Genomic DNA, 24,492 nt, shown 5'->3' on the forward strand with positions numbered 1-24,492 from the left:
GAGAAAGACTAGACGAGTGAAACGAGTCTAGTCGAGAGGGTGCTCACCAGAGTGTGCGAGTATGCCCACCAGAGTGTGCGAGTATGCCCACCAGAGTGTACGAGTATGCCCACCAGAGTGTGCGAGTATGCAAGAGTGTGCAAGGGTGTGCAAGAGTGTGCTCACTAGAGTGCTCACCAGAGTATCACTAGTATGTAGTAACAAGTACAAAGTATTGCTTGTTGTAACAAGGTACAAAGTGTTGCTTGTTGTAACAAGGTACAAAGTGTTGCTTGTTGTAACAAGGTACAAAGTGTTGCTTGTTGTAACAAGGTACAAAGTGTTGCTTGTTGTAACAAGGTACAAAGTGTTGCTTGTTGTAACAAGGTACAAAGTGTTGCTCCACTATCTCGCTCTGCTCGATAGTGTTGTAACAAGATACAAAGTGTCGGTAGTGTTGCTTCACTATCTCGCTTCGCTCGATAGTGTGGCTAGTGTCGTGTGTTTGGGCATCTCATCTCATCTCAAATATATTTTCTCCCATCCTATATTCTTTTATTTTCCTTATCGATTATAATAGTTGAGTTTTCATCGAGTCATGCCCATTGCACACAGTCTAAAAAAAGTAACAAAGAATGTATCCAAGTCTACAGGCTCGATACATATCAAGGGACGTAAGTTTAAACAATTAAATCGTGCTGCGGTAAGAGATAAAAAGCTACAAAGGAAGAAATTGGAATCCATCGATAAGAAATCAAATGAATTGATAATAGTAACGTATTTCCAGTCTCAAATACAAACAGAAACACAGTCATCATATACACTTGACGAAATGAAAGAATTGATAACCAGCTTTATCCAACAGTATAAGGAGCAATTGGAAGAACTCGAAAAGGAAAATAGGAAAGGTCGACCAATATCAACAAAACAGAAAATATTACAAGAGAAAATAAAACATCAAGAGCATGTGTTTGACACTAGTTACAATGTACCGGATTTAAGCGATGAGGAAACTGTTAAAAGATTGAGAGCTTGGAATGGAACAACCGGTGCAACTACTGGTTTCAAATTTGTTCGTATCCTGAGAAACATGAAACAGTTACCTATAAATGAAGTAGAAATGACATAAAATTGAACCCAGACACTATCGAGCGAAGCGAGATAGTGGATCACGCTGACTAGCTTCTACTATTATCTGCATATTTCACTTTTAGCCCATTTGTTGCTCTTGTTTCATCCTATTCCTTCTTGAGTTGAAAAACACAACTATTTCACTTTTAGCCCATTTGTTGCTCTTGTTTCATCCTATTCCTTCTTGAGTTGAAAAACACAACTATTTCACTTTTAGCCCATTTGTTGCTCTTGTTTCATCCTATTCCTTCTTGAGTTGAAAAACACAACTATTTCACTTTTAGCCCATTTGTTGCTCTTGTTTCATCCTATTCCTTCTTGAGTTGAAAAACACAACTATTTCACTTTTAGCCCATTTGTTGCTCTTGTTTCATCCTATTCTTTCTTGGGTTGAAAAATTCCTGCTTAAAAGTATCGGTTTCTCTCCTTTTTGGTCGAATTTTAGTCTCTCGGGGATTAATCTTAGGTTCAATCTTCAGCCACTCATCTAGTATCTTTGTACTTTCACAGTGCAATTTCCATACTTCCGGCAAGGTGTTAATCAACCTAATAAATGGATAAACATCGAAAATCTCACGGTTAATCGTGGTCAATTTTCCATCCTCCATATTTTCTTCAACAACATCAATCAATTTATCAATTAAACAGCCAGTGGTGATTTCTCCAAAGGGTTTGTTGCCAAAATGCTCCTTAACGGTTCTCAAATCACGTACAAAAAAGTCAAATGAAGCTTGAGGAGAGATTTCATCGTAGTTCAATTCTTCACCTATCCAACATAACGTTTCTGAAAAATTTGGTTTTTTACCAATTGTGTCATTGCATTGCAACTTGTTAGAATCCTCAACGTTACCTTTGTCCTCATTGCTGAATTGGCAATTGCTTTGCTGTGCTTTCGTTGCAGTTGTTGCAGTTGTTGCAGTTTGACGGTTTATTCTGCTCAATGTTGAAAAACCTTGAGCTGTTGTTGTTGCTGTTGTTGTCCTTATACCTTTTGAAGTGGCTAGGAAAGGCTTCACGCCGCCATAAATGCATCTACGTAAATGAGAAACGCCCGTTATACAAGTTCTTGGACCTAAAAGCTTACTCATGCTTTTGAACAAAAAGACAAGGAAGAAATGAAGCTATGGTTGTTTTACGAGTCCAATGAAAGGTACTTTGTATCTTGGTTTCTATATATATATATATATATATATATATATATCCCTGAAGCATGTAAATCAAAGCAAAACCATGCAACGTTTCAAACACACACACGCAAGATAAAATTCAATTAAAAAAAAAAAAGAGCGGGGAGAGAAGAGGAAGAGGGGAGGGGCAGGAAGATGAAAGTAATGAAGAATAACCACCCAAACTGATAAGACATACAATTTGCAAGCCTGATACTCATGTAATGATCCAGTATTTTTTTGTCTTTCTAGTTTTCTCAATTTGGAAGAAGTGGTATCAAAGATATGAATGGCTGCAAAAAGAAAAGAAAAAAATAAATAAATAAATAAATAAATAAAACAGACATTACCTTTGTAGCGTTTTCTTCGAAGAGCTGGCAAATATGTTGATTCAAAAATATAAAGGAAAAAGATTTTACTCTTCATCTCCATAGTGCAAATGATAAAATGAGTTAATTTCCTATATATGTATGCAATGGGGACGGGTATCTACATTGGTAGAGGTTACTAAATTCCAATATCTCCCTAAGGAAAAGTCTTTGACTGTTTCCTTTTCCATGATATGTGCACATATATTATCAATAATATATGATACATAGATATTTGTGTGCAACTTTTATTCTTTTCAAATTAAACTTAGCATAGTAATAAATAATAAGGGTAATTAATTAAGTATTAGAAAATGAGGAGTTCATTCAGGCCATGTGATAGTTATAAGTAACTCCCAAAACTCCTAAATAGACAACGGATGACCAACAAAAAACAAATTAAAAAAAAACACTAGGTAATAACCAACTTCATCATAAAAACATTAATGAGCTGTACTCTCTTCCTCCCTCTTGCAAAATCAATAGTGACAACAACACTAAAGACAACCTCTCACTCTCCCTTTCTTTCTTTCTTTCTCTCTCTCTCTCTCTCTTCGATATTTTACACTATTTCTTTGACTGCTTGTCTGAATCTTCCCTTTAAGCAATCCTTAAAGGTAAAAAGCACCATTATCCAACTCATAACTAAAGTAACCACACCAAGACTCACATTCAATGTAAACATCGAAGTCAATCCATAATACTCAAATGATAAAACCACAGGATCGGTAGATTCCATGAATATCAACCCACCACATATTAAACTAAATGCAACAATCAATTCAGTTATGGGTCTCAGTGGTCTTGTTAAAACAGTTGTTTTGCTTGAAGTTAACAACATGAGCAAATAAGTAAGGAATCTGAATGCACATCCAAATACAAACAAGTTACCCCATTGTACATGGATTTCGGTGGAGAGTTCAGATGCTTGTTGATGCTGTGACATAAGTATACCTGTCCAGTATATGGTCAATACTGGGAATGGATTTGGACTAAAACCCGGACTTGCTTTAATTATATTTTGGTACACACCTGGAGTAAGTTGTTGTTGATGCTCATGTGTTGCTCCTGCTGTTGAAGATACTACTGCACTAGTACAAGTGTTTACTTCTTCTTCATTTTCTGCCTTTTTGACAGCAATCACTTTTTTGTAATTAGATACAGCTTGCTCAAATCTCCAATCTTGCAACTTTAATTCGGTAATTACTCCACATAAACCACATCCAATGAAAATAAACGCAATTGAAACATGTTGCAAGTCCTTTGGCGACCATTCACCACCAGCATTACTCAAATGTTCCAAGAAGATGTTTGTAGAACCGTAAAATAAAATTAATGAACTTTCAACCATTTCCATTGTCCAAAGTCCCTTGTTTTGAAATCGTTCCCAATAGCCCAATTTCTTAGGGTTGGTAATGCGATTTGCATCAACAAACTTGTGATTCCATGCCCATCCTTTGTTTGCAAATGCACCACAGTACCTTCCGAGGGTCAATATTCCATAGGCAAAAAAAACACCACCTTTAATAAAATGTGCCAATAAGTTAAACACTTTTTTACCTTCACCATAGATACAGAATGTTGCAACACCAGTAGGAACTAATACCAAATAATAAAAGAAATGGCCCCAGTTCAATATGTTAAAGCCAACTTTAAAAGATTTATGGAATCTAGTTTGAGCAATCCATTTCCTAAATTGATAGAATTTGGATTCAGGAATAATCATATTCAATTTTTCAAAATTAATAGCTTCTGCTTCTGCAGCTCCTGTTGATGAGAGCAGTGAGGATTCTGAGACAGTGTCTTCAACATCGGAAGCGCTAGTTGAGGAGCGGAGACTGAAATATCGACCTAAGCTGCTGCCATTGTTGGTGGTGCTATTGGTGGTGGCTGTGGTGGTAGCAGAGGTAATGCTTCCTTTTGCAGCTGGTTCCAAATTTGTTACCAAGGCAAATACAGCTTGCAAAATGGTAGTAACAAACAATATTATAAGCATCTTGTTATAAGCATTTCCCGGGTATAAATTTGGGATCGAATTAATAAAGATGGAATAACACATTAAGGAAATCATAATTGCAGTTGTATGCAATGCAAGTACAGCAAGATATGTCTTTGACATGTTTAAATTATTGAATATCAAACTTAAAGGGTACATAAAGATGATAGTGAACAAACCAACAATAATATGCAGATATAAGGCACTGCGGTGTTTCGACTCTACAGTGAAATAAGTAGTCGTATTGTAATTCTCCCAATACAATCTTTCCTCAGGTAAGAGGTTGGTTTCTAAGATGGGTACCCCATGCTGATGCTTCATAACATGAGCAATTGGTACCAAATTGTCACCATCACCATTACCATTACCATTACCGCTGTTGTTGTCGTTATGACTATGGGTACTTGCGGATTCCAATACATCAGATGGCTCCATTTCATCCATACTCATGGCTATAGATGGAATAGCGATGCAAAACAATAGTAGTAAACTTGATGCCTTCATTGTTTAACCTTTGACTCTTTCAACAAGATTCGATTACTAATTTCCTCGAGTGGGAAAGAATAGAAAATAAATACAAGAAAACTTAGTTCCCCCTTTGACCCCCAACCGTTGGGCTTGGTACTTACAAATTGAGGTTGTCTTCTTTTTTTCGCAATAACTTCTTGTATCCCTCTTGACACTTTTTTTTTTTTTTTCCTTCACAATCTCGGGTCTTTTTTTCTCTTGATAATCTCGGTCTTTTCTTATCTCTCCTCCCGCTAACCGATTTTGTTAACAAGTTTGATTCTGTTAAGAGGTTTGGTTGTAAAAAAGATGGCGATTATAAAACAAAAAAAAAAAAAAAATCATTGACGATATGTGTTTTTGATGCAATTGTCGTCATCTATATAAAACAACTAAGAAAATATTCGTGCATCTTTTATAGAGCAACGGATTAGACATTGTTAAATTTATTTGGACATATTAGTAATAAAGCGGTATATCTGCAAGTAAAGGAAGAGATGGGAAAGAGGGAGAGGGAGTCCTATTTCCACACTTTACATTAGCATTAAAAAGAAGCAGAAATAATCCAAAATCGGCACCTAGAATATTACTTATTTGCTATTTTTTTCAATCTTTTTACCTCTTGTGTGGGTTATTTGTGCAGATTGTACAAGACAAGACGGATATAAAATTTTGACAAAAAGGTAATTTTATTCCGCAAAAAAAAAATAAAAATACAATTTACTCTATATACGTCATAGAAAATAATAGACGTTTTGTTTCGATTGCGTTCCAAATACATTTTGTATTCAATTAGTCTCAATTGGGATTAATATAGTATAAATGCTTTCTGGGATTATATTGAGTGCATACGTAAATGGTAAGATGAGAGATGACCTCAAAGAAGAGGGAGAGAAATTCATATGGGATGGTACGGAGTTGCGGCATACACACGAGTTTGATCTAATTTATTAATTTTTTTTTTTCACCATGTACTTACTCTCTACTGTAGCTCGCTGCGCTCGCTAAATGCTTATATTTGATACTGAAATGATAATTGAATGAATGACAGTAGAATGTGATTGTTGACCGGACAACACACGATCTTTATTTACCCTACTTACCATTACTAAATGTAAAAAAGAATCATCTACATAAATCGGAATTCACTCTTAACAGCTAGAGGAATGTGTAAAACAGCAAAACAGCGAATACATGACTGAGCAATATAAAATCATTCGATTCTTTTCAAGAAAAGAAAAGACCAAATTCACCAAGTGTAGAAGTAACGGGCGTAGAAGTAACAGGTGTATCAAATGGGTTTAGATGTACTCACTTTCTCTCTCTCTCTGTTTCTCTCTTTGTTAAATATGCGCTTCCATTTTTATTGCCATCTCAATCAATTTCCAACCTACCACTTTAGCATAATAAGACCAAAAGCAGCTCTAAAATTTTAATCTTTGTACTTTCGACTCAGCCTGTCTGGTTAATTCGTTATGAGCAATTTTTTTATCACGTTTCCCTTATTATCTTTGGTAGTTTGGTTAAAAATCATACCGCATATTATGTACTAATCGGTCTAGTTTTTTTTTTTTTTTTTTTTTTTTTTCAATTTACTTTGCGCATCTTGCTTTCAATTATATTGCGCCAAACAAGAATATTCTTCATTTGAGAGAAAGGTAAAGAAATTTTATGGTTGATAAAACTGACACCCCTATTCAACCAGTTCTCTGAGTAAACATGTTGAAAAGAAACTTGAATGGAAAACAAGAAGATAATAATCAGATCAATAGATTGATCTTCTTTGCGAACTAGTAACAACAAAACGTTCCCTCCCCTCCCCTCCTTCCACCTCCTTCTCAAAGATGCTTTGCATGTGAACCAAATTCAGTTTCACCTAAAAATTTGTTTGAGAGAGAGAGAATCGTCGTGTAAGGATCTTGATATGGAAGCAAGGATTCAAGGGAAGCGGGGGGGGGGGGAGAGATTGCGTGATTTGAATGAGAGTGTGAAGTATCACACCATTTCTAGCATCAAATTCACTAATACCTTGCTCTCGTCGTATAAGCACCTCTCTCTTTGCTTTTCAATTCCCACCTCTATCTCTCTATCTCCCTCTATCTATCTACCTATCTACTATCTATCTCTCTCTCTACACAATTAGGATATACAACTACTCATAAGCCGATCGTCTTTGCCTATTTTGTGAAATTCTTGCAAGATTTTCGACTGACCCTTCTTACATATAATCAAATTTTTATTGTTTTCCTTCAACGGAAAGTTCGGTTGGAAAATTAATTCATATTATTATTCTTTTTTTTTTTTTCCATCGATCTTTATTAGCATATCGTATCTTTGCAACTAAAGGAACCTCTTAGCTTAACTGCAAAAAGTAAGCCTCCTCCTCCCCCTGTTCCTTAACTGACGCAGGCTTCCAATATCCTACATTGGGCTTTATAACAAAGAAACCATTCAAAACTTCAAAGAGACGTTGATGATAATTTCTCTTTGTTTCATTTGTGTAAATGAAAAATATAAACCAAACCAAACCAAAAAAAAAAAAAAAAAAAGGGAATCTAGGTCAATCCGTAACATTGTCCCAATGAAGATCAAAATGCTCAAATTGTTCTCTTACCTCTCCCTCGACCGTTTTTTCTTTCTTTTTTGTTTATGACAAAAGCAGTTTGGTTTTAATTTTAGTGGATATGGCGGCTTCTTTAACAATCAGCTTTTTTTTTTTTTTTTTTTTAGGGGCTTACGACAAAAATAACAACCAGTTTTAATGAGGGTGCTTAATTATATCTACTACATCGCTATATACTTCTTGCTTTCTCTTTGCTGTTTAATGTCCTTTCCTTATTATTGTAACCTTTCGCAACCTACAATGCGTTTTTTTTTGTCAAGTAGTCAAATCTCGAATAGGTATAACCAATAAAAGGTAAATCCTCCTTTGGCGTTCTACCTGTACCACCACCGTTCTTTGCATCCAACTCTCGTTGCTCCATAGCTTTGGTCAAAACGGGATTATCAGGTATATTCTCCAACTCGTCTGTTGGGAAAAATCTCGTATCAGTAATCGATTTCAATTTTGGTATAAATGGTGCATCAACTCTGCGAATTGAGTCCCAATCAACACCACGAAAAAAGGGATGCTTCTTTATCTCTTCAGACCCGCCATATCTTCCTAATCTCTGGTCACTAGATGTTAATAACCTCCTGATTAAATCTTCCGCCTCAGGTGACAAATGCACGTCATCAGGTATTTGCAACGATTCTTGCCAATTGATAATCTTCCTATACGTTTCATGCGGCGTCTCAGCACAAAATGGTGGCCACCCAACTAAACACTCAAACATAATTGCACCCAAAGACCACCAATCGCATTCCTGTCCATACCCTTGATGAACAAAAATTTCTGGTGCTATATAATCCGGTGTACCCACAGTGGAATACGCCATCAATCTACGTGATTTTCTCCAAGTTTGCATTTGCTGACGATTCGTCATTGTCAAGTGGATAGCATCTACCATCATCGAGTTTCTTCCCGTAGGAGAAAAACCAGAAGCACCACTAATATTTCCTCCTCCTCCACTAGTGAGTTGATTGGCTTGTAATGGATTCGTTGGATTTTCTTCCAACAACTTCTTGTAATAATTTGAATCATGAGTTTTGTGAAACCCTGTAGATAACCCAAAATCACTCAATTTTATATGACCTCGCTTATCAATCAAAATATTATCCGGCTTGATATCACGATGAATGAACCCCAACCTATGAATTGCTTCCAAAGCCAAAACACATTCAGCCATATAGAACCTGGTAATATCCTCAGTGAATATTTGCCATCTAATCAACATCGTCATTAAATCGCCACCTGGCAAATACTCCATAATCAAGTAAAGATACTGGGAATCTTGAAACGAATAATACAATGAAACAACCCAAGGAGAGTCACTATTTGCAAGAACGTCCCTTTCGGCTTTGACGTGAGCTAGTTGGTCTTTCTTGTACATTTCCGATTTCAATAATGTCTTCATCGCGTAAACATGGCCACTATCTTTCTTTTGCACTAGTCGAACTTCTCCAAATGCCCCCTTTCCAATAACTTTAATTGTTTCAAAATCCTCAAGGCACAATTTGGTTCTTCTCAATCTCAAAAATTGCGTTTCTTTCTTACTATAGTTTTGAATATGGCGATTTTTGCGCTCTTCTGAAACGTTCGCCCCTTCATCAATCAATATCTGTTCCATACTCATTCTTCGTTGATTTCTTTCGATTGCATGGTTCACCGCCATAGTATAAAAATTCTCTATCTTCAACTTGATAGCTTTGCCACGATCTTGAATTTCTGTAGGTAACAGATGTGGTTGTCGATTGAAAAAAACATAGTTTGAAGATGGTGGAGGGTTGGGAGTATGAGACGGAGCCGTTGCTGACGATGTTGCTGAGTTCATCGCTGCCCTTGATGGAACCAAGTTGACATTGGCGCTATTGTTCATATTTAATTGTTGTGCCTGCTGATATTGTTGCTGATATTGATGCTGTGGAACTGATGCTGCTCCTGCTTCTGCTCCTCCTGTTCCTGCTCCTGCTCCTGCTCCTGCTCCTGCTCCTGCTCCTGCTGTTCCTGCTCCTGCTTCTGCTCCTGCTCCTGTTGTAGTAGGGGTAACTGCTGCTCCAGTTGATGATGCTCCTGCCGAACGCGAGGGTGCAAGATCTTGAATACTTTGCAAATTTGAACTTGATAACACGGAATTGCCACTGCTCATTTCTGAAAGATTAGTATTGCTACTATTATTCAACTGAGTAAAATTATTACTAGGCGGTTGGAAATTCATGGAATCAATAGAGCTAAACTGTACACCTTTTCCATTGCTGCTATTGCTATACCCAGTTGAGTACTTCTCTTGCTCAAAGCTCCCCAGTTGGACAAATGTTGGAGAAGGCATAGTATTCGTTGCGCCACCACTTGCCATGTCTTGAGTGAAAACCTGCTGCTGCTGCTGCTGCTGCTGCTGCTGCTGCTGCTGTTCCTTCATATGTAACTGCAGCGGTGATTGTGGGCGTTCATCAAGAAGTTGAGTGGTGTCCTCATCCATATAGCTTTCGTCATGATGGTTTTCATAGGTCTGATTAGTGTTTGGCTGTTCATTATTGTACACCGGTGTTTGATGCTGAGCGTATGAATACTGCTGCTGCTGCTGCTGCTGCTGTAGTCGTAGCTGCTGCTGTTGCTGCTGTTGTTGTAGTCGTAGCTGCTGTTGTTGTTGCTGCTGCTGTTGCAAGTGCTGCAAGTATAGCTGTTGTTTCTGCTCTTCCGTTAGCTGATCAAAGTTCATGACGTGGTTTTTATCGAGTCTTTGAGCGTTTCAGAAAACTTCCTCTTGATCAAACTGTTTCAACCAAGCTAGCAAAAGAATGGTCTTTTAAACAAGCAAAAGAAAGAAAAAAATTAAACTTCTGGGTCCCCTCTCTCTCTTTGTTTGTGTTTCTGTCTTGATCCTTTTAAACTCTATACTCTCTTTCTTGGTATATATGCTCTATAGGTAGTCAGGTCTACTGTAGTTGAAGCAATGCAGAATTCGTCACTTAGCTACCAACAACAAAAAAATTTCAACAAACCGACAACTCAATACTAAACTCTCTGACTTACTTAAAACTAAACCCAGTTCCTAAAAATTCACTTTATTGATTTATTCGTTTATTTATTCATTAATACATTTTTTTTTTCTTCTCTTTATTAAATTCCTATTTTGGTGCATATGTTTTGATTTTCAATACCATGATTCTATTAAGCTCACTTGAAACAAGGATGGGTTACAGAAACATACATATTAAAGGATATAAAAGGAGAAAAAAACTCAAAGTTTAACGGAGGAACAATACCGGGTAGCATTACAACCCTTTGTAAGGTAGAAGCTAGTCAGTGTGTGCTCCACTATCTCGCTTCGCTCGATAGTGCCTGCTGAGGCCATAGCATTTTTTTTCTCGCTTAACCTCTAATTGAAAAAGGTACTGTTGTTAGTACCTTTTTCTCGTGTTTTTTTTTTTTTTTAATATAATAATTTACATTAAACTTCCTATACAAATCTCACAACCTAAACAAGCTAGTAAAACAAACATAAAAAGCAAGATAATAGCACGAAGAGCCATTTTCCTCTAAAATTGTAAAGCTTGACCTTTTTGTTTCTTATCACCACCCAATTCGAAATGTTTACATCTCTTCAAAGCTAATTGGGCTTTAGTCTTACAAACAACACATTCCAATCTCAAAACAACCTTTTTGGTGGTTTTAGCCTTCTTGTGGAAAACTGGTTTGGTTTGACCACCATAACCCTTTTGTTTCCTGTCATATCTTCTCTTACCCTGAGCAAACAATGATGCTTTACCGGCTTTGTATTGGGTAACTTTATGTTGGGTGTGTTTACGGCATTCTTTACCTTTACAGTAGGTCTTTCTGGTTTTTGGAACGTTCACTAAAAAGAAAAGGGAAAAATGCATTGTTAGTAAAAAACTGTTTATGAAAAATAATGGAATAGTTGGATGTTTTTCAAAATGTCCACATTTAAATCGAGCTCGACTTGGATATGGTTCCTCTGTAAGTTCACCGACATGAAATGAGTATAGCATATCGAAATCTCTCATTTGACCCTTGCCCAATGGTAAAATCTTCTACAAAGGTGAAGACAAGCGCCTTGAGTGGTTGTCCTCTATGTGCTCCTTCTCTGGGGTCCTGTCCTCTAGGTCCTTCTCCTGAGACTCTTGTCCCATTTGTATTTCTTCTCCGGGCTCTCCTCTATGTATATGTACCTTCTTTTCTAAGTTCTCCTCTATTTCGATTCCTTCTCCCCTGATGTCTTTTTCCTCTCTCTCTCTCTCTCTCATCTATTCACTTACTCACTCATAGGTCCATTCTCAAGGCTCTCATATGTCCATTCTCAAGGCTCCCGTATATCCCACATATTTAATCTGTCATTGTCGTAGTTGAACATACCCATTGTTGTCTCAAAATGCTTGCTTTAAAAGGTTGTACCAAAGATCTGTATCAAACCCAAGTGGTAATTTTCAGTAAAATTGAAATTCTTTTGTTTGGTAGTGGTAAACTGCCAACATTTTTTTTACTTCCCTTCTTTCCTTCTGCTTTTTCCTGTCACGTGTGCAATATTAGGGCTATAAACTCGTTCGCGCTTTTATTTTACATTTTTTCTTCTTCCCCCCCCCCCCCCCCCTCGCTAGAGGGAAATCAATCAAAGCAAGAACAATCATAACATCTCTTGTTACGCATTATATGTTAGAAGCTTTTTATTGTGGGTATAGAAGAGAGGTTGGCATAGAGTATTATACGATATGATTTGATTGGATAAAAACAAAATCTCTACTAATAGAATATTGAGTTTTCCCCTTTTCTCACGTACCATTATAACTATTATTTTTACTGCTACTGCTGTTGCTACTGCTACTGCTGCTTCTGCGCCAATCTTGCAAAAGTATCAGTGGCAGCTATATGTTCCACTATCTCGCTCTGCTCGATAGTGTCGATAGTATCGATAGTATCGGTGGCAGTTATATGCTCCACTATCTCGCTCTGCTCGATAGTGTCGACTTTCTTAAAGCATTAGAAAAAAATACTTGAGATAAGACTGGCTGCATTTCTACTTTTGGCAGCAGCAACCAGGTTGCAAAAAAAAAAGAAACAAAAACTTCCGTTACTCTACAAAACGACAAAAGCTCGGGACTTCAAATAAATATACAGAATCTACAAAAAACAAACAGCGTGGTTAACCGTAGCCAATATTTTTTTTTTAACTGAGCGTTACAGTTGTGTAAATAATAGAGGTCAGTGTAACTGTTTCTTCTGCAGTATCAGTCTCATAATAGTAGTCGTAATTAATATAGCAAACTCCATCTGATGTTGTAGTTACAACATTTTCAATTATCCAAGAGTCAGTTGATGATGGAACTGCAGCATCTGTTAGAACCGGACCATTATCGTTATTGGAATTGGTGGCTGTATTTGAACTTGACACGCTGATTGTTGTTACTCTTGTCACTATCAGGGTAGATACATAGTTTTGCGCATTTGTAGATGATGTTGTGGTTGGGTTCGGGGTATAACTACTTGTAGTCTGAGCAATTTTAGCAGTAGTTGCTGGACTTGCAGCTGGGCTTGAGGGTGAGGATACTGACGATGACAATGAGGAGGAGGAGGAGGACACTGATGATGATGATGATGATGATGATGATGATGATGATGATGACGATGATGTACTTGTAGATGTAGATGTAGATGTAGACAGGCCCTTATTAGTGCTGGTTGGTTCTGCAGCAACTTGTTGCAAGCTAATTTGGTTCTGATTTGAGCTTGCCAGTTGCACTGCTCCTGCATTGACGGATACAGTTATCTCGTTTTGTGGAATAGGTTCAACGTCGGCTGCAGATACAGGAGTTGTCGCAACAGTAACATACGTATGAGGAGTACCCCAAATTGTAGAAGTAACAGTTGCAGTGTAATGTGTCACTGTTACAACGCTTTCGCTGACTATCAAACTAGTATAAGTTGAAGTTGGGGCATGCACAATGTGGGTATCTGTTTGAGTTGTTTGAATTGTAGTTTTCAATTTTACAACAACCACATCATCATCAGAATCAACATTGTCATCCCTTTTGTCATTGTCATTTGAAGTTGGAGCAGAAAAAACATGGGATATCAATTGAAATGAAACTAAACCGGAGAGTAACTTGGCCAATTTCATTTAGGGCAAAAAAAAAAAAAAAAGCAATCTGGTGGTGTTTGTAAATGAAAAGAAAGACTGTAGTTGGAAATTAAGGAAAGTGCCTGAAAAGGGAAAAGTGAGGGAACAAGGTGCTGGGGGGGTATTAATAACGGCTATTTCGTTTATATAAGTTGGTATTCTTATCTATGATTATAAGGTATAAGATGCAGTGAGAAACTAAAGGATATGTTTCACCTTTTATAAACTTTTCTTAATGTAAGAGCGTCATGTGTCCATTGCAAAACTACATTGTCATTAGCTTCCATGCGGTTGTCACGTAACTGTTAGAGTATTATATCATACGGTGCTGGTTCACTTGACGTTTTAGAACATCTTTTCACCGTTATTGGCCTTTCGGAGTTGACTAAACATTTTGTATATATATGGTATTAAATACCATATTTTAAAATGACACAAAAATTAATATTGTGCTGGGTGCGAAAAACAAATTAAGTAATTCAATTATGAAGATCTTAGTGGAAAAGTATACAGATCTATATATATGTGTGTGTGTGCCTGTGTATGTGTCTATGTATGTGTCTGTGTATGTGTATGTACGGTTTGTTGTTTAACTTGAGATTCTCAAGTAGAACTAAATGTGTACGGAGTATTGGAGGGACATGAAGCTCAAAGTAGAATTATAATGTTTAATCTATTTCAGTAAATTTTCACACCAATTTGAAGAGTACAGTACTTTCTGTTTGGCAGAACTAGAGAAAATACTAGTAAGTGACTTATTAGAAACCGATTTATTTGCTCTTGCTCTTGGTAAAACTAAATACAGTTGTAATCTCTCCGAAATTGTAGAATCTCTTCAAAATCGCCAGCAAGCTAACATAATATAGAAAAAAATAATATTTGGCCAAGAGATGCTAATATGATGATATATCCAAGAGAAATTAATATGTCTCTGGGACAAGGTTGAGGAGTAACCCCAGGTCGAATACATTACTTTAACGAGTTATTCCCGTATAGATTTTGTACCATATTGAAATTCTCTTGCTCTTGAAAAGGAATGGGGGTGGGGGTGTTGGAGTACAAAATAAAATCGCTAGTGACCGATCTCAACCGACTTGTATATCAACCACCTAATATATATTTCAAATCGAGTTTGTTCAAACAACATTCCTCAGTTGACCTCACATCTTAATTAGCTTTCCTATTTTCATTCATCAACCCTCCCCTACCAGATCTCTTTTACGTGTTTGCCTCCTTCATTTCGGTCTCTACTACTTTGGTTTCTACAAAGCAATTTTAAATTCGGTCGCCCGGAATTCGTTACAGGTAAAAAATTCCCTCTATCGTTACACAGGAATTATGCACCATGAATTTTTTCAATAATGTGTATGCATTTGGAAATGGTAGGGATAATGAGAGTCATCACGCGGCAACGCAGCATTTAAGTAACACAAGTGAAACTCGTGATGAGCAAATATCACAACTACATATAACCGGTTCGTCGCCGTTAGCCACCCAATCAAAAGAAGACCACAGAGCCGCTGCAGCTATCATCCAAGCAGCTCATCTTCATCAACAGCAGCAGCAGCAACAACAACAGCAGAAGGGAGAGGAAAAGGTACAAGAAGAAGAGGAGGAAAAACAAGAACTGAAATTACCAAAACAAAATTTCCAACAGCTGCAACAAACGCTACAAAAGAAAAGAATTCAGAAACAGCAACAGCAGCAACAGCAGCAGCAACAGCAACAACAACAACAACAACAACAACAGCAGCAGCAACACTCGACATCTGTCATACAACAACGCTCGATGACTGTGGCACAACAACCAAACTCGCTGTTGGTTAATTTAATGACAGCCGCGTCTCCTACACATCGACCGGAAATCTCAAAAGGGACTCCTCCGCATCCAAACCAACACTACCCCTCACAAATGCAACAAATACAACCAACTGGTTTGCCATTACAGAAAAAGATTCGAAAGAATCGACCGGGTCACAAATTTGGCGCGAAAAAGAGATCCTGGGTATGGACATGGTTTAAACAGGATGAAAAAGATCCCAATATAGCTCAATGTGAACTATGCCATCGTGTAATAACTAGACTAGTGTCAGATAAAGGATCTCCCAAAAAGTTGAGTGAACATTTGAAAACTCACAAGATAATAAGTAAGGACATGGTGAATAATTATACGCGCGATGCACCCTCATCATCGCCCTCAAATGGATATGGCGTTGCTTTTGCTAAACAAAGTGACACTGTATCATATCCGAAAAGTTATATGCCAAGAGAAACTGAGCAAATGAGTGCCGAACAAGATTTGGACCATGGCAATATGGATAACCATGAAGAGATAGGGGCCAGGGCTGGTGTCAGTTCCAGAATCACCAGTTCCAAGACCAGCGCCGAACCAGTGCTTCAGTTGCAAAGACCACTAGGGAGAAACACAACCCCACCACAGTATACTACGTTGGATACAGGAATCAATCAAGCTGTACTAGTTGAGTCTCCATCTTTGGAAGTAGCAGGTTATGCAAATAGTAAAAACAGCTTTGATAATGCACCGTATTCGCCAATGAAGTTCCATAAACATCTCATGAAGTTTTTATCTGAAAACAAATTGCCATTGAGCACATTGACAAACCACTCTTTTCAACAATTGATCTATGATTTGAGAAAGGAAAGTATTACAGATTTAATGGAGTTGACTCAGTTGTATGATTCTTTAATAGAGGTTGGTCGAATAAGCAGTACACGTGTGACTCAAGGGGCAACTGGTGCAGCGATTGCTAGCAGTAGCAGTAGCAATAGCACAAATGATGTAAATTCAGAGAAACAACAAACCGTTTAGGTGCTGGTTCATGCGTTCAAAAAAAAGAATAAAAGGGTTTCCTTAATTTATGTAACTATTAATAAAGTATAGTCGTAAAAAGAAAAAAAAAATAATGCATTCTTTCATATAGATAGTTCTTGAATGTTATCTACAAGCTCATCTAAACTCACACCATGTGGCAGCATGGGACTAAAACTTCCTGCAAGAGGTGTATCACCACGCCCATAAAAAATATTGGGTGTATGTCTATCCGTACTTGTACAAGCAGTAGTGGGTGGTGTAGGTAAGTCAGTTGAACTATTCTGATCCTGATAATGTGGTGGGCTTAGTGCTCTAATATCTTCATATGTTGGTGGGACTTCATCATCCCATGCAATACCTAATCCTGATCTTTCTGTGACTGGTAGTTTGAATTGCATACGCAATACTCGAGCTGCTCCAGTGGGTACCCCCATTTGAATATGCTGTGATTGTGAGCTTTGTGAGGTTACCGGTGTCAACCTTGGGGAGTCTGCATCAGCTATTGATGCTGCTGCTGATGATGATGTTACTGTTGTCGTTGTGGTGTCGTTATTGTTGTTGTTATTGTTGTTTGTTCGAGCATACGCTGATCCAGAGGAAGAAGACCTTCTTGAAATGTGGCCACCTCTTGTATTAGACCTTGCAGGTCGTAATCCATTCATTGCCATTTTTTGACGAGCATCAACTTGATGCACAACTTCTTCAGCAACAACAATCTCAATGACTAACGTATGATTAACAAACACCCCGAGATTCGGATCATCGATGTCACAAGACACATTGGCTCCAGTTTTGAAGTCACTAGCGTTCAATTTAAGATGATCACTAGTACTTGCTTCAACTATGTGGTTATTAGACCCCGTTGAGAATTTATGGGCACTTATATTGGCAACTATTTCGATTTTACCAGAACCTGAAAAATCCGATTTCCAGCCAGATTTAATATCTCCATAACTTACTGTTCTTGTTTCTTCTAAAAAAATGTGCTTTGTTAAATCTTCAGTTTGTCGCTGTTGCGACGCCACTGAAACCTGTGGCGTTACTGCCTCGGAACCAACTGATTCGCTTGCTCCAGCAGTTGTTCCACCAAAATCTTCAATAAAGGTCCGATGTGCTTGCAAGGGACCATTATGAATGGTTTCCTCGTAATCATGCAAACCCGCATCTTCATCATCAACAGGCTCACTATCATGCAAACCGTTCTCCAGTAACAATGACAGGCCCTGTGTTGTTGTTGCTGCTGCTGCTGCTGCTGCTGCTGCTGATGACGATGCTGATGACGATGATGATAATAATTGAGTGGATGAATTGGAAAGTAAAGATATGTTTGTTTGAATAGTGCTATGATGCATCCCTGACGATTTTTCCTTTTTTGGTGGATTTTTCTGTAGAGCTTCTTCTAATGTTTTAAGCTTTTTAATATGGCTGTTACAAACATAGGCTTTCACTTTTACACTTTCTTCTATTCTCCATGATAATTTTTTCATTCTCCACCTTCGGAGTAGACAGGGACTTGCCATATTATCTAGTCTTAATTCTATTGGGAATGTTGATTTTGGGTAAATGACATTAGGCAAGACTGCTGTTGCAGTTACCTCTGTTGGCGGAAATATCCTCAACGAGTTACGATCGGGTCCCCTTAACGTCAGCCTTGATACGTTTATAGGGAGCACCAATTTCTTGCTGTTTGCTGGATTTGTAGTAACAACCTCAGCTATGAGATCGTATTTTATAAACGACTGGGAGTGAGACGAGCCGAGTTTTGATGTTGGAGGCAAGGATCCCGGGAGAAGGTGTGAAAATGGGTAAGCATGATTACCCAGTGGGAAATCTGTAGGAGTAGTTAAAACGTCCCATCTTGCCAATACCTCTGTTTTGAATACGCAGTCTCGACAATTCGCCACGGTTGATGAGTTTGGTAGAACAAACGGTTTAGTATACTTGATCGTCTGCACCAAGGACAAAGTAACTGTTTCTATCTTGACGTTTGACACCGTGACCAATCTTAAAAGACCGGATAATATCGATCCGGTTGATTCTGTGGGAGTGCCATATAGGATAATAGGTGGTGACTCTAATTTGATAATCACCGAATAATCGGCTTTTGGGGAAGGTGTGTTGGAAGAAGGCAATAAAGATGGTTTTTTAATCTTGAACGCCTGAGAAATTGTCGATTTTGTAGGTGTAATAGAAGAAGAAGTTGAACTTCTAGAACAAACTGGGGAAATATTACATGTTGATGACCTCGAGGAGGATGTTGGCGATACTTTTGGTAGCAGTTGATGCTTATCTGTAGTAAGATTTAATACTTTGGAAAACAAAACCATCTCAATCTCCTTACTCCTTTTCTATGTGTAATAAAGTTATTATATATATATATATATATATGTATATGTATATGTATTTATAAATTATGTAAACCACCTTTTCTATAAGCAATATGTCATTTACTTTACTATCGAGTCAGCAAAGAGAATAAGAGTAAAGGGAATAGGAGAAAAAAGATTCGGGTATAAGCGAAATACCACCTAATATTTTTTACCCTACACTATCGAACAAGCAGCACTATCAAACAAGTAGCACTATCGAGCAGAGCGAGATAGTGTTGTAACAAGCTACAAATTGTTGCTCCACTATCGAACAGAGCGAGATAGTGTTGTAACAAGACACTGGGTGCTGCTTCATTATAGAGCAGAGCGAGATAGTATTGTAACAAGTTATTGAGTGCTGCTTCACTATCTCGCTCTGCTTGATTTAAAAAAGATCAATCCAATGCTAGCGCTAAGCGCGGTTTAAACAATTGCTCATATTCTATTTATACTTTTTAGCTGTGAGGCAGATTTGGAAGCTATAGGGGTAGGTGTGGGGTGTGCGAGCCGCGCGCGCTTATCGCCTTAATGTCAGTCTCAAGTATAGAGGTAAATAATGTAAGAACCATAATGTCCTTGCGTTTGTAAGGAATTGTAAACAATTTATACTATCGAGCAGCACTATCGAGCAGCACTATCGAGCAGAGCGAGATAGTGCTGCTCAATAGTGAAGCAACACTTTGTAGCTTGTTACAACACTATCTCGCTCTGCTCGATAGTGCTGCTCGATAGTGCTGCTCAATAGTGAAGCAACACTTTGTAGCTTGTTACAACACTATCTCGCTCTGCTCGATAGTGCTGCTCGATAGTGCTGCTCAATAGTGAAGCAACACTTTGTAGCTTGTTACAACACTATCTCGCTCTGCTCGATAGTGCTGCTCGATAGTGCTGCTCGATAGTGCTGCTCGATAGTGTTGTTCGATAGTCCTGCCTCATTTTTATTATTTCCGTTTTTAGAAATATTGCGGCTCACAACCTCATCGTGGTTTGAAAAATCCCAAATAACCGAAAGTCTGGTTTCTCTTGATTATACCCTCTCGCCGTTAAAGCATTGTCATGAGTAAGCAATACTTGATAATAGACAATGGCGCGTATAACATTAAAGCAGGATTCAACAACGGCGAAGAATCAGCACCGTTAAAAGTTTATAATGCCATTACACGAACCAAGGATGGATTAATCCATATTGGAAATCAATTTAAAACTCATACCAAAAATTTTTCAGGGATCCAAATTAAACGTCCATTTGAGCAAGGCCATTTAACCTCGTGGGAGACCGAAAAACCAATATGGGACTATACGATCGACCAAATACTGCCGAAAAGGGAAATAGACCCATCTAATATCCACTTGACTTTGACAGAAACACCTTTCCAATTACCTCAATTGTCTTCAAATACAGATCAGATTGTTTTTGAAGAGTATGGTTTTCAAGAGTATTACAGATGTACCCCGCCGTCGTTAGTCCCTTTTGGTGTTGATACATCAATTGTGAATCCCGATTTCACTCTTGTTATTGATGCTGGTTTCAATTTTACCTGGATCATGCCAATCTTGTATCAAAAAGTTTACTGGGAAGGAGTCAGAAAACTTCCGGTTGGCGGTAACTTACTCAACGGGCTCCTCAAAGAAATCATTTCCTTTCGATATTATGATATCTCTGATGACCCAATACTTATAAACACGATAAAGGAATCAACATGCTTTTTTGCATCTGATTTTAATCAAGCTTTAAAGAAAAAGGCAAATCTCGGGTGTGAGTTTGTATTGCCAGATTTCAAAACCACTGCAACAGGTTACGTTGTTTGTGCTGATGCTCCTAAAGTTTCAGCTGATTCCCAGGTCTTGAATCTCTACGACGAACGGTTTACTGTGCCCGAGACTTTTTATCATCCAGAAATAATGTTTGACACAAATGGGTCCACAGCTTCCAATACCCTACTACAACAGGCACCAATAAAGAGTCTAACCGATTTAGTAGTATCGAGCATAATGTCCTGTCCCGAAATCACACGGCCTTTGCTACTGGCGAATATCTGTCTTGTTGGAGGTACTACAAACATTCCTAATTTCAAAACGAGACTTTTACTAGAATTAACAAAGGAACTTTCACTGAACTGGAAAGTCATTGTAAATGACAAACAAAACGATACCTTACCAGATGAAATGAGTTGGTATGGAGGTGTCAACCTAACTAATGAAGATGTTATCAACAATATAAGCATATCTAAAAAGGACTATTTCGAACATGGAAGTAATTGGTGTCAGAAGCAGTTTGGCTTTAAAAATCTATAACGAGAAAGAGGGTCATAGTCTATAAACAATACGGGGGGGGGATCATAAATTGTTTTCTCTCTGTCTATATTTTTTTCCTTTTTTTTTTTTTTTAAATCTCTATTAAATGGTTATATGTGAGGTATCGACTTAATGCCAACCAGCCATATCTAAACCATACCATTTGGCTAAAGTGTCCATATGCCATCGCCGCATAACTACAAGCAAGCATGTTCAAATCCGAGTATATCTTTATTGAAGTTGAATTGTTTACAGGACTGAAAAAACTAACGTTGATATTGACAGGTGCAAATTTTCTAATCAATATCGAAATATAGTTTACAAACAATTCGATATTTGTTAGCAAAGTAAAACTATACTTTTCCCAAAATCCGAGGCTTTTTAAAGTAAATAATTTAGTGACTTGTTTTGACTTTGGCGGAAGCGTTTTAAAGAATTCCTTGGTTCCATAATATAATGATATATGGTTGGGATGACTCGATACACCAGATTCGTCAAAAGTGATTAAAACAATACCCTTTTTTGTCTTTTTATCCAAATCTATTATTTTGCCTAATGATTTCGCTACGCTATCAAACAGCCAGGTCTCGTTCATTCCATCTTTGTAACTCAAAATATGAACTTTCGATCGGTCAACACCCAACATTCTCGCAGAATTGTACAATTCTTGGGAGCGGATTCTAGCCATCGATTCGTGCACTGCGTCACCTTTGGAAAATGAAATCAACTCAACATCATTACCATACCACAGCTTGGATAATTCAAGTATTGTTGGGGCAAAAAACATAACCTCATCATCCGGGTGCCCTATAATGAAGTATACCGTCGAGTTTGTCACCTTGTTCAAATTTTTAGGAAACGTCATTGAAATTTGTGGATAATTTACACTTGTGAAGTTTTTGGATTTCACTTGTTCATTAGTATATTTAATGATTGTTTGTGGAATAATTGTAGTTAAAATGCTCCATAGCAAAAACGAAATTGCAAAAATCTTAACTAGAAACAACGGTAGATTAAACACCATTAGAGAAAACCAAACACTTTTCCTTACTTACTCACCAAAATTGCCTTGTCTATTGCGGAAGCTTGTATAGATCTCAACAATGAATGGTGAAATAAATCTCAACAAATATCAGATCGGAATAAAAAGAGATGTTCCGTTGAAAGCATGATAAGAGCGCTACCAATACATACATTAGTAAAATACATGTGGGGGGGAGGGGGGGGGGAGGATTGTGGTTTTGCACGCAACTCCATTGTCTATAACTGAATTGCAAGATGGAGTAGCTCTTGCAGTTGGGACTTGATTTTATACAGTCTAGTAAATGGTCTACTACTGCTACTAAAAAGTTTACTTTTTTCTCAAAAATGTATAACCTGTATTCCAAACGAGATCAATTTTGGTTTCATTCAAGTCCCAACCAGTAGCTTCTAAAAGCTCATTTAAGAATTGTTTGCTTAATAAATCAGCATTACCAGTATGCTCTACATAGCTGTGGAACCCACTATACGTTTCAAAATAGTCAATATAATCACTCAAGCTGATATTCAATCTTGCTAAATCCAAATCACTTTTCTCATTAGCTCTCAGATTATCAAAACTTGTCTTGAAAGTGTGAATTTCAATATCCTCATACAAATCACGAGGAATCTTAGCGTTGGCATCGACACAAAAATTCTGCAAAATGCTTCTACCTGGCTGTTCCCAGTATGGTCCTATATAGTTTAGATCCTCATAAGCAAATTTCTTGTAAATATGGAGCGCTTTCTCGAGAATATCCTTCTTGCTAAAATCTGTCCTCGAACAACCAGTAAAATTAACAATCATGGGATCAACATAAAAGAAGTAGGCTAAAGTTCCACCTTTTTTCAATAATTGAGCACTGCTTTGGAAAAACAGCTTATAGTCCTTAAACCAATGGATACATTCTGCAGCTGTGATCAAATCAACAGACTCCTCTGTAATTCCACTTTCCTGTTTGTTGATGAAATCCTCAACTGCACCAACTTTAAAAACAACTGGTAAAGCGTTGGATACAGAATCTGTTTTGTCATCAGATCCAGCTCCAGTTTCGGCGCCAGTTTCGTTAACACCTAATTCCGCTAATCTTTTACCAACAAGAGAATTAGCTGTTTCAATCATTTTCGGTGACAAGTCTAAACCAATTACTCGTTTCGCCAAGTTCAATAATGGATACGTGGCAACACCGGTACCACAACCCAAATCAATTGCTCGTTCAACAGGTAATTGATGTTGAAAAACGCCCTTTTGAACATAGCGACCCAATATATTATAGAAAGATGGCGGATATTGAGGACGAAAGGAGTTATAGTTTACTGTTTTAAAGTTTGTCTTGGAAAAAGTTGACATTTCAAGCTAATGTTCTTTTAAAAAGTCTCAACACTGATTTAACTTTCAGCCAGAATACAGAAAACAGAGCTGTTGAATGACTCAATAACTCCGTTAATCTCCATCATCATTCATCATTATTCAACTACACACGTGACCTTATTTCACCTAATTTCTTTTTCTTGAAAGAAACATTTTTTGCCGCATCTTGTACGGCGCATGTAAGATCATCACAAAGAGTCTGTAGCCGATGGACAAGTAATGATATGGTACACTTGACGAATCATTCTTTGTTTTATTGCAAGAGAAGAAACGAGTGGGCAACTCACTAATGAACACTATCGAGCAGAGCGAGATAGTGGAGCGACACTCTGTAGAATGAGTTTCCATTATTCAGCTCTGTACTTTGAAAACCAATTTTCATTTCAGATCCCTACGTTTATTTTCTCTTTTTGCTTTTGAATTTATCACTTACTTCATAACCACTCCTCTATTGCAACTAAACCCGCGTGTCTACTAATACTTGATAGTGGTCGTTGGTTGAACTTTTACTCATTGCTAAATAGAGAGTTTCTTTGTAATTCTATTTAGTGGGGCCATAAGGAAAATGAAATCGCTACAAGTTTGTACTAGAGACCCCGTGATAATTTTGGTACTAAAATCTGCGTTAGATTTGTTGGTTAAAGAGCAATTGAAAGAATCAGGGATAATTGAGAAACGATAGTTGGAGCACTTTTTGTATTTGATGGAGTATTTTCTGATAGAA

The 24,492-nt window shown here is 37.6% G+C and overlaps 11 protein-coding genes across 11 annotated transcripts; 3 read left to right on the forward strand and 8 right to left on the reverse strand. All coding sequences in view use genetic code 12, as the record gives it.

Annotated features, from left to right (window-relative positions):
* Window positions 1–577: 577 nt before the first annotated feature.
* Window positions 578–1,108, forward strand: KGF56_000420 (uncharacterized protein; the record flags this gene model as incomplete). The annotated part of the gene is made up of 1 exon (XM_049325596.1): window positions 578–1,108. One exon carries the CDS (start codon window positions 578–580, stop codon window positions 1,106–1,108), a length of 531 nt encoding a protein of 176 aa, XP_049182560.1.
* A 349-nt stretch (window positions 1,109–1,457) lies between these two features.
* KGF56_000421 (uncharacterized protein) lies at window positions 1,458–2,198 on the reverse strand (the record flags this gene model as incomplete). The annotated part of the gene is made up of 1 exon (XM_049325607.1): window positions 1,458–2,198. One exon carries the CDS (start codon window positions 2,196–2,198, stop codon window positions 1,458–1,460), a length of 741 nt encoding a protein of 246 aa, XP_049182561.1.
* Window positions 2,199–3,206: 1,008 nt separating this feature from the next.
* Window positions 3,207–5,144, reverse strand: KGF56_000422 (uncharacterized protein; the record flags this gene model as incomplete). Its single annotated transcript, XM_049325617.1, has 1 exon — window positions 3,207–5,144. The coding sequence occupies one exon, from the start codon at window positions 5,142–5,144 to the stop codon at window positions 3,207–3,209; it is 1,938 nt and encodes a 645-aa protein (XP_049182562.1).
* A 2,861-nt stretch (window positions 5,145–8,005) lies between these two features.
* On the reverse strand, window positions 8,006–10,465 carry CBK1 (serine/threonine protein kinase; the record flags this gene model as incomplete). Its single annotated transcript, XM_049325628.1, has 1 exon — window positions 8,006–10,465. The coding sequence occupies one exon, from the start codon at window positions 10,463–10,465 to the stop codon at window positions 8,006–8,008; it is 2,460 nt and encodes an 819-aa protein (XP_049182563.1).
* Window positions 10,466–11,285: 820 nt separating this feature from the next.
* RPL42 (60S ribosomal protein eL42) lies at window positions 11,286–11,771 on the reverse strand (the record flags this gene model as incomplete). The annotated part of the gene is made up of 2 exons (XM_049325639.1): window positions 11,286–11,602; window positions 11,690–11,771. 2 exons carry the CDS (start codon window positions 11,769–11,771, stop codon window positions 11,286–11,288), a joined length of 399 nt encoding a protein of 132 aa, XP_049182564.1.
* Window positions 11,772–12,928: 1,157 nt separating this feature from the next.
* On the reverse strand, window positions 12,929–13,879 carry FGR41 (Fgr41p; the record flags this gene model as incomplete). Its single annotated transcript, XM_049325650.1, has 1 exon — window positions 12,929–13,879. One exon carries the CDS (start codon window positions 13,877–13,879, stop codon window positions 12,929–12,931), a length of 951 nt encoding a protein of 316 aa, XP_049182565.1.
* A 1,345-nt stretch (window positions 13,880–15,224) lies between these two features.
* KGF56_000426 (uncharacterized protein) lies at window positions 15,225–16,709 on the forward strand (the record flags this gene model as incomplete). Its single annotated transcript, XM_049325661.1, has 1 exon — window positions 15,225–16,709. The coding sequence occupies one exon, from the start codon at window positions 15,225–15,227 to the stop codon at window positions 16,707–16,709; it is 1,485 nt and encodes a 494-aa protein (XP_049182566.1).
* A 104-nt stretch (window positions 16,710–16,813) lies between these two features.
* KGF56_000427 (uncharacterized protein) lies at window positions 16,814–19,039 on the reverse strand (the record flags this gene model as incomplete). The annotated part of the gene is made up of 1 exon (XM_049325672.1): window positions 16,814–19,039. The coding sequence occupies one exon, from the start codon at window positions 19,037–19,039 to the stop codon at window positions 16,814–16,816; it is 2,226 nt and encodes a 741-aa protein (XP_049182567.1).
* Window positions 19,040–20,137: 1,098 nt separating this feature from the next.
* On the forward strand, window positions 20,138–21,376 carry KGF56_000428 (uncharacterized protein; the record flags this gene model as incomplete). The annotated part of the gene is made up of 1 exon (XM_049325683.1): window positions 20,138–21,376. One exon carries the CDS (start codon window positions 20,138–20,140, stop codon window positions 21,374–21,376), a length of 1,239 nt encoding a protein of 412 aa, XP_049182568.1.
* A 91-nt stretch (window positions 21,377–21,467) lies between these two features.
* Window positions 21,468–22,241, reverse strand: KGF56_000429 (N-acetylglucosaminylphosphatidylinositol deacetylase; the record flags this gene model as incomplete). Its single annotated transcript, XM_049325694.1, has 1 exon — window positions 21,468–22,241. One exon carries the CDS (start codon window positions 22,239–22,241, stop codon window positions 21,468–21,470), a length of 774 nt encoding a protein of 257 aa, XP_049182569.1.
* Window positions 22,242–22,727: 486 nt separating this feature from the next.
* On the reverse strand, window positions 22,728–23,747 carry KGF56_000430 (uncharacterized protein; the record flags this gene model as incomplete). The annotated part of the gene is made up of 1 exon (XM_049325706.1): window positions 22,728–23,747. One exon carries the CDS (start codon window positions 23,745–23,747, stop codon window positions 22,728–22,730), a length of 1,020 nt encoding a protein of 339 aa, XP_049182570.1.
* Between the last annotated feature and the right edge of the window lie 745 nt (window positions 23,748–24,492).

This window comes from Candida oxycetoniae (assembly GCF_023343755.2).
Source record: "Candida oxycetoniae strain CBS 10844 chromosome Unknown scaffold9, whole genome shotgun sequence".
Lineage (NCBI taxonomy): Eukaryota > Fungi > Ascomycota > Pichiomycetes > Serinales > Debaryomycetaceae > Lodderomyces > Lodderomyces oxycetoniae.